The sequence below is a fragment of the Lipotes vexillifer genome, unplaced genomic scaffold (assembly GCF_000442215.2).
Source record: "Lipotes vexillifer unplaced genomic scaffold, Lipotes_vexillifer_v1.1 scaffold173, whole genome shotgun sequence".
NCBI lineage: Eukaryota > Metazoa > Chordata > Mammalia > Artiodactyla > Lipotidae > Lipotes > Lipotes vexillifer.
Genome location: NW_006770924.1, coordinates 1,777,346 through 1,792,239, shown reverse-complemented (window position 1 = coordinate 1,792,239; position 14,894 = coordinate 1,777,346). Strand labels below are relative to the sequence as shown.

General features: G+C 37.0%; 1 protein-coding gene across 2 annotated transcripts in view; it reads left to right on the top strand.

The window, feature by feature from the left end:
• BAZ2B (bromodomain adjacent to zinc finger domain 2B) overlaps window positions 1-2,349 on the top strand; it is a 128,545-nt gene extending 126,196 nt beyond the window's left edge. The window contains exon 35 of one of the 2 annotated variants that reach the window (XM_007446456.1): window positions 2,154-2,349. In XM_007446456.1, the coding sequence (XP_007446518.1) occupies window positions 2,154-2,307 (154 nt within the window). In that variant the 3' untranslated portion in view covers window positions 2,308-2,349. The remainder of the gene's footprint in view (window positions 1-2,153) is intronic. The other variant, XM_007446457.1, reaches the window with a different exon arrangement.
• Window positions 2,350-14,894: the final 12,545 nt, after the last annotated feature.

The following is a 14,894-nucleotide window of genomic DNA, read 5'->3' as shown; positions in this document are numbered from 1 at the left end:
CCTAGGTTCTTCATGACATATTTTTTTTCTTAGATTCCATATATGTGTGTTAGCATACGGTATTTGTCTTTCTCTTTCTGACTTACTTCACTCTGTATGACAGACTCTAGGTCCATCCACCTCACTACAAATAACTCAATTTCGTTTCTTTTTATGGCTGAGTAATATATGTGCCACATCTTCTTTTTCCATTCATCTGTTGATGGACACTTAGGTTGCTTCCATGTCCTGGCTATTGTAAATAGAGCTGCAATGAACATTTTTAACTTCCATAATTCTCCAGTTCCTGGATAGAGGATGAACCTAAACCTCAAAGTAAACATGCTTACACATTAACACAGAAGTACCAAAAGATCTGCAAAATCTAAGCTCCCTTTTGAGAATGAGCGCCGGTAAATGGAGGAGGTCACAGCAGAAGCAAGCAGAGAGAAGCAGTTCTGTATAATCCTGTTTGTGATGCCAGGTGTGGGAGACAGAATTCAGAGAATTCAGACTCCTCTCACTTCGACTTATTTCATTAAACCCAAATTAATGAGCTGGGACCCAAACCCACAAACAGTATTTCAGATTTTAAACTAGAAAATTAGAGAACAGAGGGGAGGAAGTGCCTCCTTTAATGAATCTTTCTGGGTTCCATCAGCTTCCCCCTCCTTCTGTTGTACTTATTTCATCTAGAATCTCGCCTAAAATTCTCTCCCGGATTTGTCTCCCTAGTGCTAATCATTAACCTTTTCTTGTAGTAAGGAGCAGTCTAAAGAGATAAATATTTCTCAAGGCAACTTTAAAATATTTTTTTAAAATTATTCCCACACATGTTATATGATTGCATTTATGTGAAATGTCCAGAATAGGTAAATGTATAGAGACCAAAAGACAAGTTGATGGTTGCCACGGGCTGGGGATAGGAAGGAATAGAGAGTAAATGCTTAATGGATAGTTTCCTTTTGGGGTAATGACAGTATTTTGGAACTAGGTAATGCAATGTTGTGAGTGTGCTAAATGCCTTAAGTATCTACCTTAAATGATTAATATGATGTTATGTGCATTTCACCTTAATTTAAAGAATAATAATTCCCAGAAGAAAAGGAAAATGGGTGAGGTTACATAGGGCTGACAATTCTGTGAGCTCATTACAGATAAAGAAATTTTCTTCTTTTATTATTGCACATATTAGAAGAAAGGAGTGAAAAGACTGTACAAGGTATTTCATCAAAGAAATAATTCCACTTTTACCAGATCCCAGAGCTTCAGTGTGTGCTTCATAGGTATTTCTAATGGGTAAATTATTTTAGTATTCAATTTGTCATAAGTTAGAGTTAATTTAAATTTGACTTTCCAAAAGCCCTTTTTCAAAATGTATTGATTTGGCTTGAAATGCACCACTCCTTCCTTACTAATAAGTCTAGTCGTGCACCTTTCAGTTCTCTTCTCTGTGTTCTTACAGGGAAAGAGGACTGGGATTATCCCACCAAAAAAAGCAGAGTTCACAGGGCTTCTCATTGAAAGGCAGTTTCCTGATAATGTTATCTCCAGTGAAGAGATAGCACATGCTTTTTTTTGCTTGTTTTGGATCATCCTATGACAGTATTTGAGCAAAAGAGCATATCTGAAGAGAGAAGAAGAGAAATGGGAAAGGGGCAAGGTTTAACACAGAGTGACCTATCCTGGGATGTATGTAAAAGCTACAGGGCAAGTGTCATGTACATAGTGCATGGGAAGCATTTATATTATTTCTACTGTAGCTAAATATTTTTGAGTATGAAAAATAGGGTACTGCAAGTGATACAGTTGGTCAGAGTTAATAAACTAATCAAGTGGGATGAGTCCTGTAACAAAATTGTGATACAGGTCGAACAGGAAATTGGATGTAAGAAAAATGCTAGTTTGTTGAAATATATCTTGATCTTCAAGAGAAATCTGTTTTCCATTTAACCTGTCTTTAAATTCTATATGTCCAGAACACGTGCAGTCTTTTAAACGTCCTATTTATATGAGGGTATAATATGTTTTATATCAGTTTAAATGCAGTTACCCTAATCTTTTTCTTTTTCCTTTCAATTTTATGTTTTATTTTATCTTTTATCACCTCTTCATTTGTTTGCAAAACAAAACCAGCCTACAAAAGCAACCTGTAATCATGTGTTTTCTTCCAGGTATCCAAACCTTGAAACTTTTGCTCTAGATGTCAGGCTTGTTTTTGACAACTGTGAAACATTTAATGAAGATGATTCTGATATAGGCAGAGCTGGCCACAGTATGAGGAAGTATTTTGAAAAAAAGTGGACAGATACTTTCAAAGTGAGCTGAAGTTATAATAATCTCTCTTGTTTTTTTCCTTTTAAACAAGGACAAACGAACCAGCAATGTGAACTGTATTTACATACATGTGCAAGGCACATACATAATGACTTTTTTTTCCTTAAAATAAATATCACACAAAAAAGAAGCATCAGAAGAATGATACCGTTTTTAAAGGCTTCACTCCTACAACAACCAAGGCCCTTGGTTATTGGTTTGTGTGATTTATCAGCTAATTTAGGTAGAACAGGGAAGCACACCCAAAGAATTTTCAAAGGAAAGGGTGTTATAGTGCAATAGCAATGAAGATATATCAAATCGCACTGAATATTCAACACCAGAGCTCTAACGTGGGAAATGGTTCTCCTTTCCCTCTCAATAAATATCTATTTTTCATTTTTTTACTTTGTAGTTTATTTTTTAGTGAATGTATTTAATTTTATGAATTATTTATGATTAAACCACATCCAGAATCTTCGTTTTCTGTGAAAAGGAAGAACTAGAAAACTTGCTTTAAATCTTGAAAATACAACAAGGAATGTTTTAAAATATAAAAAACAAAGCCAAGTTAAACTGTTTACACTGATGTGCTATAAAAGCACCAAAAATAAACTTTACTGTAGAGTTACAAGTACATTTATATATATATATATATACATATATATACATATATATGTATATATATATGTTGCTGCATCACTTGTGTAGTTAAATTGTATTTCAAGACAGTGAAGAAAAATTGACATGTATATACTGTTCATTATTGTTTATATTAAGTCTTGTTTTAAATATGTATTATGTGTATATATTGTTTGCAGACATTATTGTTTATGCCTTAGAAGGATTGTCGCATTTTATTTTAGTCTGAAGGTAATTATAGCTATACAGCTTGTACAGTAATTATCCTCTAACAGCACTGTGGCATCTCCTTGATCTTGGTAGTGCCTGCCTTTGAAACAGGGTGTAGGGGATATTAGTTTTCCATTTTTTCTATTTTGTTATATAATTTTAAGCCACCAGGGCCTAAATTAAAGTATAATCATTTGTATCCACGTGGAATAAAATTGTGACAATTTCCTACGCACACAGTATTTTTTCATAGAAACATTTCCCTCCCATTTGCCTTGCCTCAGAAATAAATTTAAAAGACATTTGTAACCACTGTGTTTTATCTACTGTGTGTTGTGGTGGCCTGTTGGAGGCAAGTAGATCAGAATTTTTTTGTACCTATGTAAGAGTACTTGAAGTTTTATTTAAAATAAAATGTTGTGGAAAAGGTAGCATTCTTTTTTTTAGGAGTGTTATTTTTCACTACTATGTGTGGCACGGATACAATAAAAGACTTTTACAAACTAGCTTTTTAGTTTTTCTTAATGAACCTGGAAATTTTTTTTTTTTTTTTTTTCAAAAAAAGCTAGTTAATTTAAATTTGCTTTTTACAGAATCATAAAGGAGGAGCAGCAGAGTGTGGTTCAAAGAGCATTGGGCTGGGTGGAGGAAGGTGGTCTTAAGTCAAGTGATGTGACTTTCATGAGTCTCTGAACCTCTCTGGACCACTTTTTATTGTTTATTTTACATTTCTAATATGAAAATATTAGAATATTTTTTAAGGTCTTGTTGTAATATGTAATAGGTGAAATGTCTCTATTGTAGACATACAACCCAGTTGTCATTAAGAAAAATTTATTATATAAATTTGTCTAATAAGTCATGAGATACAAGTTCAAGCACTCATGAACTATGATTTGATGCCTTGCTGAGGTCTGAGGAATCATTGAATGAACAAGACAGGCACAGGCCCTACCTTCATGTAGCTTACAGTCTAGTGCAGACGTGATCCTTAGCTAATGTCCTTAGTAAAGGGCTTTTAATAAGTAGTGAAGGGAGAATAGAAAAGTTTTGAAGAAATATTAAACTTCAGAATGCTTCATAACCTCAGAGTATTTTCCAAAATTCCTAGAGTGTTTGTGAAGGCTTATATGAAAATCAGCTGTTATTATGTACATATGTCAGTTTCTGTTAACCAAATATTACAGTGATGCCTTAAGGAGCTGGTGCTCAATCAAAAATACCATGTGGAACAGAGAACAAGGTGGTACTGTGAATCGAGTGTGTGGTTTTTGTGTTTATAGAACTGGCTGCCAGATGCTCCATGGAGAGTTGTCTTCATGGGGGTGTTTTGCCTTAGGGAGCATATGTGGTTACATTACTTTATATTAGATGGCATATAAGAGCTTGATATTAACATGTCTGATGTCCGAGGGGCGAATGAGAAATAAAATACTAAAACACACACGAAGAACAGTTTTTCAAGAGTGATTAATTTTCTTTTAAAAATAAATTAAATATCCCTGAAAAAAAGAAAGGTGACTATTGGCTCCTTTGGACTGCTGCCTTCATTGTTGCTACTCAGCAGGAGTAGCTAGCTGTTCAAGAAGTACTGGCCATGATCCCCAAAGGGTCACAATTAGTCTCCAGAACAATTGTTACAGTACACATGTGGATCATTTGTTATGTGAATGACTCTTGCACTCACGGTGCCATAGGTTGGGCCTATCTTCAATAAAACCAGTATTATTATTCTCCTCAAATATAAAAACATTTTCCTAACCCTCTGCTATCATACAATTACAAGTATGCACAACATACTTTTTCTAAGAAAAATTAGGCTTTAACCTGAACCTTCTCCGTTTTAGTCCTGGTTGCTCTGTGAATTGTAAAAAATTGGCCTGACCTCAAGTATAGATTTTGATTTATCCTAAGGATAAACCAATCAGTCCACTACTACCGAACCCCAAAAATAGTCATCAGTTTGAAACAACATCTAGAGAGTAAATTAATATATTTATTTAGCTGTTAACCGTGGTTAAAATTAAACAAATGAAAATTTATCTGGGGGTATACCTTGAACTCAAAAGAACTAAATTACCATAAATGCAAGGTAATCTCTTTTTCTTATTTCAACCCCAAAATGAAATTTGTTAAAAGCACTAGTTTTAATCAAAATCATGAGGGAGCTGATCTGTCTTTGGTACCTTAATGCACCCCCTCTGTGCTCCTCTTTTCTGTCCCCTCTACCCCCATACCCTTTCAAAAAATTTAAAATCCTGTTCATTTAGCCTCCTATGAAACACATCCTTAACAAGGAAATCTGATATCAATGATTTACTCCTTTTTATAAATTGTATTTGTGGGGTACCTCTCTCAAGATTATTTGCATTTGAGAAACAAAAGAAGTTTGTGTTCTGTTCAAAGAATTTCATTCCAACAAGGAGATAAGAGAGGTTGTTCGTTTTTTGGGGGTTTTTTTTGCGGTCCGCGGGCCTCTCACTGTCGTGGCCTCTCCCTCTGCGGAGCACAGGCTCCGGACGCGCAGGCTCAGCGGCCATGGCTCACGGGCCCAGCCGCTACGCGCCATGTGGGATCTTCGCGGACCGGGGCACGAACCCGCCTTCCCTGCATCGGCAGGCGGACTCTCAACCACTGCACCACCAGGGAAGCCCAAGAGAGGTATTTAAAGACAATTGAAATTTTCCTTCCACAGGAATATGACTCATAAAAAAATACAACACAGAGAAACTAGTAGAACCTTATCTACTAGGAATTTTGCCTCAGTTAGATCTCTTAGGAGGCCTGCTTGGACCACATTACAACTCTGCCTAAAAAAAAAAAAATTTTTTTTTTAAACCTCAACTACACAGAATTAAGATAATTCCTCTCCTCAATTCATGACACACTCATCACATTGTTCTTGAAAAGCCCCTCGTTTCTTTCATTTTCTTACTTCTTCCTTCAGCTCCTCTTCAATTCCCTTTCCTCCCACATACAACCACATATGTCTTTCCAGTCAACCTTTTATATATGTATTTAGCAACACATGCATCTTTAAAAATATATAGTGTGGGGAAAAAAATATATATATATATATATAAATATATACAGTGTTTTTCAAACTCGTGTCAGTTGCATTATGCTATACATGTCATTTTTCTAATTTTGTTTCTTTTGAGTTGAAAAAGGAATACATAAATCTGGTTCATTACTTTTGATTGCTACAAGGTATTCCATCACAGGCGTATACCACATTTTACTTTCAAACTTCTCTCAGAATGAAAACCTAAGTTGCCTGCAACTCCTTGTCACTGCAAATAATACTGCGGTGAATGTTGTCATACATGTCTTCTATGGACCTGCGTGTGCAAGCCTGTTTCCTAGATGGTCCCACATGATTCATGCCCCTGTGTAATCCCTTCCCACATTGTATCGGGTTTTGCCTGTGTGACCAACATAATATGGCAGTGATGTGTGAATTCCCAGACTAGGTCATAAATACATTGCTATTTCCACCTTGTTCTCTTGGATCACTCGCTCCTGGTAAAGCCAACTACAGTGTTGTTGAGGACACTGTAGCAGCCCCATGGAACAGCCAACAGCTAGCACCAACGTGCACGTCATGTGACAGCAGCATCTTAGAAGTGGATCCTTCAGCTGAAGTTAAACAGATGACAAGGAGCCCCAGCCAACATCTGGACTGCAACTTTACAAGAGACCCTGAGACACTCCTGAATTCTTGACCCATAGAAACTGTGGAATAATAAATGTTTATCGTTGTTTTAAGCCACTCAGTTTTGAGTAATTTGTTACATAGCAATAGATAACTAACAGACTGTGGTAAGAGTTTCTCTAGGATCTATATGTAGGGTAGAATCCCCAAGTTGTTAGGTATGTGCACACTAACTTTCCACGCTATTGCCATACTACCCTCCAGATGACTATACTAGTTTACACTCCTACTAGCGGTGGAAGAGGATTCTTCCCCCTACTTCTCAACCAGTATTCAATATTTGTTTGGATTAATTTTCACTAACAATTTATTACAGGTTTTGAAATTGAATACCATGTTTTGAGGGATATCGAGCAATTTCTCCAATCTTTTTAGCAGCTTCAACTTTGATTGCCTTTTTGTAGTTTTTGTTTTATGAAGACATCATATCTAACCCTATCTGCTTTTTAGGGACTATAAAACTGCCCCAAATTTTATATTCAGCCAATGATATTCAGGAGACGGAACATTCAGGAGATGAGCAGGCAAAAGCTCAGGTAAATGGAGGTGAGTAGAAAATACTGAGAGTTCTTAGGTATTGTTGGAGCTTATAAAGACTTACCAGTTACTGTAGCAAAAGCAGTGCTTGGAAGTGTGATGGGTAACAAGTTGGCTAAAGGCAGGGTTAAAGGAAAAGATAATTTGGATCCTCTGGACCTTCACTGGAAGAGAATTTTGCACCTTAGCAAAATTAATATCTGAGATCTGTTTGTTCTATCTCTATCCTGACCATACACATGAAGATCATTTGGGTTGTTCTCACTTGGATGACTAAATAAAAGCATTGTGAGGTATACTATAAGTTGTATGTAGTTCATTCTTGAAATTAAAAAAAAAAAATTTAAGTATCAAGCTGGACTTCTAAGAGTGCCCTTATTATTCTCCCTGAACAAACTCCTTACCATGTCCTTTAATAAAAAATAGCCCTGGGACTTCCCTGCTGGCGCAGTGGTTGAGAATCCGCCTGCCTATGCAGGGGACACGGGTTCAAGCCCTGCTCTGGGAGGATCCCACATGCTGCAGAGCAACTGGGCCCGTGCGCCACAACTACTAAGCCTGCTCTCCAGAGCCCGCGAGCCACAACTACTGAGCCCGTGTGCCACAACTACTGAAGCTAGCGTGCCCAGAGCCCGTGCTCCACAACAAGAGAAGCCACCACAATGAGAGGCCCACGCGCCCCAGTGAAGAGTAGCCCCCGCTCGCCGCAACTAGAGAAAGCCCCCATGCAGCAACGAAGACCCAACGCAGCCAAAAATAAATAAGTTTATTAAATAAATTAATTAAATAAAAATTTTAAAATAGCCCTAATAATCATGGTAATGGATACCAAAGAATGTGGTTGAATCTTGAAGAGGGATTCAGTAGTGAATGAAAGAGACCTAAGGCTTATAGCCAGTTGGGAATAAACCTTGCGCCGAGATGAAAGGAAAGCTCAGCAAGGTCATTACATCATCAAAGGCTAACAAGACATTTACATGGCAGGTTTGTATGGAGACAGTGGAAGGCCTTGAAAGGTATGTTCTCATCTGTGATTCCTCCAATTCTTCAATTACGTTTACAGCTCTTCTTCAATATTGCTTTTCTGAATATCCTCATTATAGCAAATCTCAATTCTTTTGAATATAGAAGTGACTGTTTAAAAACAAAGGCTGACTCTATTCAGCCATTAAAAATTATCATGAAAATCCATATTAATATTGGTAAATTAAGTGAAATGGCTGGTTATAGTATAGTATGTATAGTAATTCTGTTAAAATATATTTAATTCACTTAGCATGGGGCAAACTTTGCAGGGATGCATATACTAAAATGTTAGTGCTTTTTTTCTGCAGGGATGTATAAAACAGTAACAGTGCTTGCTTTCTCTGGTTGGTAGAATTTGGGAAGACTAACATCTTTGTCATCTTCCTTATCTATAGATCATAATATCTCTGCAAAAAAATGTGCTTTTTTTTTTTTTTTTTTTTTTCCCTTGCGTTATGCGGGCCTCTCACTGTTGTGGCCTCTCCCATTTGCGGAGCACAGGCTCCGGACGCGCAGGCTCAGTGGCCATGGCTCACGGGCCCAGCCGCTCCGCGGCATGTGGGATCTTCCCGAGACGGGGCACGAACCCGCGTCTCCTGCATCGGCAGGCGGACTCTCAAGCACTGCGCCACCAGGGAAGCCCCAAAATGTGCTTTTTTTAACATTTAAAAAGTCACAAACCAAGTATGGTAAATTTAGCTGGTAAATATAACTGGTGAATATACTGAATGATGCCATTTAAAGGTTAAGGCATAACATTTACATAATAATTGAGTTGTGGATTACTTTCACATCTATTATTTCACTTAAATAGCTTTTTACTGTATAGATATTTTTCATGTGGAAGACACTTTAATTGCCTATTCAGTAGCTGGCTGTCTTCTCTTCTTCCTTCCATCCACTCTGTAGATGTTGGTTGGCCGTAAACTTCATGGGAAAGTGGGCACTTTTTTAGCCCCAGGAGGATAAATCTTTTAATTAGTAAGCCAGTCATGGTAATTCCATTCCTGTTGAAAGTGATTGCTTAAAGAATGAGCATGTGATATAATCCTGGGCAGTGACATATGAGAGAAGTCTTCTGGGGAATTGTTCAGAGGAGAATTTCTGTCCCTTTTGGTCTTTGGAGATGGTTATAGGAGGCCATGATGCTTGGAGCTACTGCAACCATCATTCAGCTATGCAGAGACAAACCTGAGAGATGATAACAGTAATGCTGAAGATGGGGGAAGTGAGGGAGATGGAAAGGACTTGGGTTCTTGATGACATGAGCCATCAAATTAATCTTAGAGCCACACTACCTCTGAACATTTTGCTAGATGAGATAATTTATTGCATAAGCAATTTTGATTTGAATATTTTGTTTCAGATGAAAGTATCTTAATATAGCCTGGCGTACTGCTTTGCAGCAATTCAGGCTACATGCTGCACAATTCCAGAGGGCCCCATTCTTATAGGCCAGGATATAGCCCATTTTACAGATGACAAAACCAATACCAAAAAGGTCGAGTAATTTACGCATTGGCAGCAAACTTAGTAAGCTTCAGGTGGTAAGGTCTTTGGCCTTCAAATAAAATTCCACAGAACATAAGACTGATTTTCTTGATTACTTTGAATATTATTTGAATGCATTTTCTCACCAATATATTCCAAAACTAATTTGAGCGTTGGTAGCATTATGGAATAATAACAAGATGGTAATTTTTAAGAGATGAATGTATTCTACTTTATTTAGAAATAGTTACACTGCTATGGAATCAAAGTCTAAAAAGAATATTGAACACTAAGTTCACTTCTGTACATGAGGAAGGAACTGGAATTATCTTTAGCCTCCTGCTGTAAGCAATCAGGCAACTGAACAAAGTATATAAAACAAATGTTTTTAGACATTAAACTACAACACAAGACTAATTCTTGAAATAAGAGTAAGAAATGAAGCTGGCCTTACAATTACCCTGACTAAAGATTTAGTATCTGGAGGTGCTCCAGTCTTAATTTTATTATCTTACCCATTATTTTGACTGACTCAGCACTTTACAGCATGCGATGCAGTATCCTCCACAGGTAGAGGATTTTCATTGCAGTTCATCCTTTGGTGTTGATGTTTTTCTTTATGGGACTGGTGCTATGATGGCATAAAATATGTCCAAATCCTTAAGGTAAGTTAAGAGTCATATTACATGAAAGACAAGTGGAAAGGAACTTCATTTTATAATGTTGGGTAACCCAGCTTTGAATATAACAGATTGATGCCTTATGTAAACTTGGAATAAAAGTTACATTCCTTACTCATCTTCATATAGATTCAAGTATTACCTCTGTAGTGGTTCCCAATCTTTTCACTATTATGTACAACTGTTATTGTTGTTTTTATTTCCATGTCACAATGCTTGAAGAGTTTTATTTACAAAGCAGTGGCATTTAAATAATACCTTGTACACCATAATTACAGGCACACGTGCCATTCACTTGAGACTATTTGGGTCATTAAAAATAGCATAAAACCCCTAGTTATAACATTCAGAGTCTGCCTAGAAGTTGCAAAACCTCAGGCTTGCTTATCATTGATGATTCCTGTATCAATAAATACACACTATATTCTTCTTCTGACCTCAAACTCTATCTTAGGACATGACACAGATAACACAACCTCAACAATCTAAAAATGATCTCATTGTCTTCCTACTTTTCACACTTGCTCTTTCCCCTGTGTTCCATACCACGGTTAACAGAATCAACATACATCTAGCCACCCATGGTAGGAAACCTCAGAATTCCTTTGGACTTCTCACTTTACCCATCTCTCCATGACATCCTGAAGAATCTCCCTCTAAAATTCCTATGGTGTATATTTATCTCCAATTTTCCATTCCCTCTGCCACTATACTAGTTTAGGCCTCATCATTTGCTAAGTACCAGTATCTCATTTTTTCTAGCCATCCTCCCTTTTTATTTATTTATTTATTTATTTATTTTTAATTTTTTTTTAACATCTTTATTGGGGTATAATTGCTTTACATTGGTGTGTTAGTTTCTGCTTTATAACAAAGTGAATCAGTTATACATATACATATGTTCCCATATCTCTTCCCTCTTGCATCTCCCTCCCTCCCACCCTCCCTATCCCACCCCTCCAGGCGGTCACAAAGCACGGAGCTGATATCCCTGTGCTATGCGGCTGCTTCCCACTAGCTATCTGCCTTACGTTTTGTAGTGTATATATGTCCATGCCTCTCTCTCTCTAGCCATCCTCCCTTTTTAAAAAAATTGTGATTAAATATACATGACATAAAATTTGCCATCTTTATCATTTTTAAGTGTACAGTTCAGTGGTGTTCAGTAGATCCATATTTTTGCACATCTATCACCACTATCCATTCCAGAACTGAGACTCTATATCCATTACACAGTAACTCCTCCTTCCCCCAGCCCCTGGCAACCACCGTTCTACTTTGTGTCTTTTTGTATCTGACTTATTTCACTTAACATGTCTTCAAGATTCATCCATGTTGTACCATGTATCAGAATTTCCTTTCTTTTTAAGGCTGAATAATAGTATCATCGTATATGTATAGACCACATTTTGTTTATGTATGCATCTGTTGATGGACATTTGGGTTGCTTCCACTCTATAGCTATTTTGAATAATGCTGCTATGAACATGGGTGTACAAATATCTCTTCAAGACCCTGCTTTCAGTTCTTTTGGGTTTATACCCAGAAATGGAATTGCTGGATCAGATGGTAATTCTATTTTTTATTTTTTAAGGAACCACCGTAATGATTTCCACAGCAGCTGTACCATTTTACATTCCCTCCAACAGTACACAAGTTTCCAATTTCTCCACGTCTTTGTCAACACTTGTTTTGTTGTTTATTTGTGTTTTTTGATAGTAGCCATCCTAACAGGTGTGATGTGGTATCTCACTGTGGTTTTGATTTGCATTTCCCTGATGGTTAGTGATAAGTATCTTTTCACTTGCTTGTTACCCTTTTGCACATCTTCTTTGGAGAAGTGTCTGTTCAAGTCCTTTGCCCATTTTAAAATCAAGTTGTTTGTTTTTTGTTGTTGTTGAGTTACAGGAGTTTTTTTTTTAATATATTCTAAATATTAACAACCCTTATCAGATATATGATTTACAAACAGTTTCTTCCATTCCATGGGGTGCCTTTTCACTTTGTTGATTGATTATATCCTTTGATGCACAGAAATTTTTAATTTTGATGTAGTCCAATTTGTCTGTTTTTATCTTTTGTCTATGTTTTTGGTGTCCTATGCAAAAAATCATTTCGAATCCAAGTCATAAATCATTCCCCCTATGTTTTCTTCTAATAGTTTTTAGCTCTTACAGTTAGGTTTTCGATCCATTTTGACTTAAATTTTGTACATGGTATAAAGTAAATGTCCAACTTCATTATTTTGCACGTGGATATCCAGTTTTTGCCATACCATATGTTGAAAAAACTCCTTTCTCCATTTCGTGGTCTCAACACCCTTGTTGAAAATCATTTGACCATATATGCGAGGATTTATTTCTAGGCTCTCTCGTCTTTCCCAAAGGTTTTTTCCATTGTTGTAATAAGTTTTGAAATCAGTCTAATCATCCTCCTTTTGTCCACCACTCTGCCATCTTGAACCCAGATCTGATTCTGTTAGTCCCTTGCTAAAAAGGTATTTGTGTAGCATTAAAGGCTCTTCAGACTTAGCCTCGGCCTATTCTTAGTCTTTTGTCCTATCATAACCGCATCCTCTCTTCCCTACATTGGCTACTCATCCCACAAAATAGCTCCAGAACACAATGTATACCTACCCACCACCTGCTAAATTCTATTATTTGTGCCTTCCTCTATTCTCCTTCCTACCCTCCACCCCCAGGTGGCAGTTACTTTTCACTCCTATAGAATTTTGTTACTATCAGAGCCATTATCACATCATATCATAACAAATTATATATGCATGCCTGCTCCCACCAGTAAAAGTTGAGCTTCCTGATGGCCCTTCAAAGAATAATTTCTTTGTGCTTGCATTGCCCAGATATCTCACACCTATCTATTACAGTTGCACAGAGAAAGTGGTATTAATATGTATATAACGCTAGGCTAAATACTGCATGTGCAGCGTTTTGTTTAATCTTCAGAACAGTTCTATGAGATATGACATATGAGGAACCCAAGGCTTATAAATGTTTGGTTACATAGCTGGTTAGTAGTCAGGGCTAGGATTCAAACTCACAGTCAACTGGCCCCAAGCCATGCTGTTATCACGAAGCTATGAAGACACTAAAGAGAGATGGGTGGTTAGTAAAATACAATAGGGTCTGGTGAGTTACCTACTCTTTTTTAGGCCTGGACATGATGTTATCACAACCTCCAAAGTTAATCAGACTTAGGAGGTTGCCGATGTGCACCAATCACACTAAATAAAGCATAAACCAGAATATCAACTAAATTATGATGGGAAAGATTCCATTCAACTAGCTAAAGTACCATGTCCAGGTTTCCAGTGTCGTGATATCTAAGAAAAAGACTAAATTATCTGAAATATACTAGGTGAGCATATAGACTCAACACAATGAGAATGACATATACTTGGGAGTGTTTTATCCAGGCATGGTAAGGGCAGGCGAATCAGCCCTTCTCCACAGCACAGCAAACCACAATGGAGTCTCTATCTGACAACTTCTGGGGTTCTTTCCTGGACAATACATACAAAACAGCATATTTTACCCCTCAAACTCCCCTTTTTCTCTGTTCCATGATACTTATCCCCATTTTTCACTCCTGAGAAACTGAAATATCTCAGCTTCCTTGATTATCATATTTTCCAGTTCTGCCTATTTAAAATTATTTCTAGCCATCTGATTGGAATTCTGCACATTTCATGAGTCATGTGTTTATCGACATGCTCTTATTTTATGACAAGAGATAATTTTCCATTATATATGGATTTAACTGGCTTTCTTACTCCTCCACTCAAATTTCCTGTGAGCAGCTAGAATTCATATTCTCCCACAACTAAGGGTATTGCTGTTATGGGCTGTGTATCTCCCACTCTCACCTGACACAGCTTCTCAAGAGATTGTGTCTTGCACATTTTTTAAACACCCAGTATCTAGTATAATGTCTGACATATTAATGGCACTCAGTAAAACTTTGTCAATAAAGCCTTCCCATCAAGGAAGATACTCAAAAGAATCAGCTATACTCTCTGAAAGCAATGCCAAAATCCAGGTCCTAAATATCTTTTAGGTAGCAGCTATGCTGGAATAAATGTTTGAATTTTCAAAATGATTGCCTTGAAAAGGATAGCTCTTATTGCACGTATATGTTGGATTATATTTCACGAAATATGAGGTCATATTACTTTATAATCATATCTTGAAGCCTAGTAATGTTCTGATAGCATAGAGCTGCTTCCTGGGACGCGTTAAAGAGGCTCATGTCTGTGATAAAAGACCTAAGACGTCCCAGGT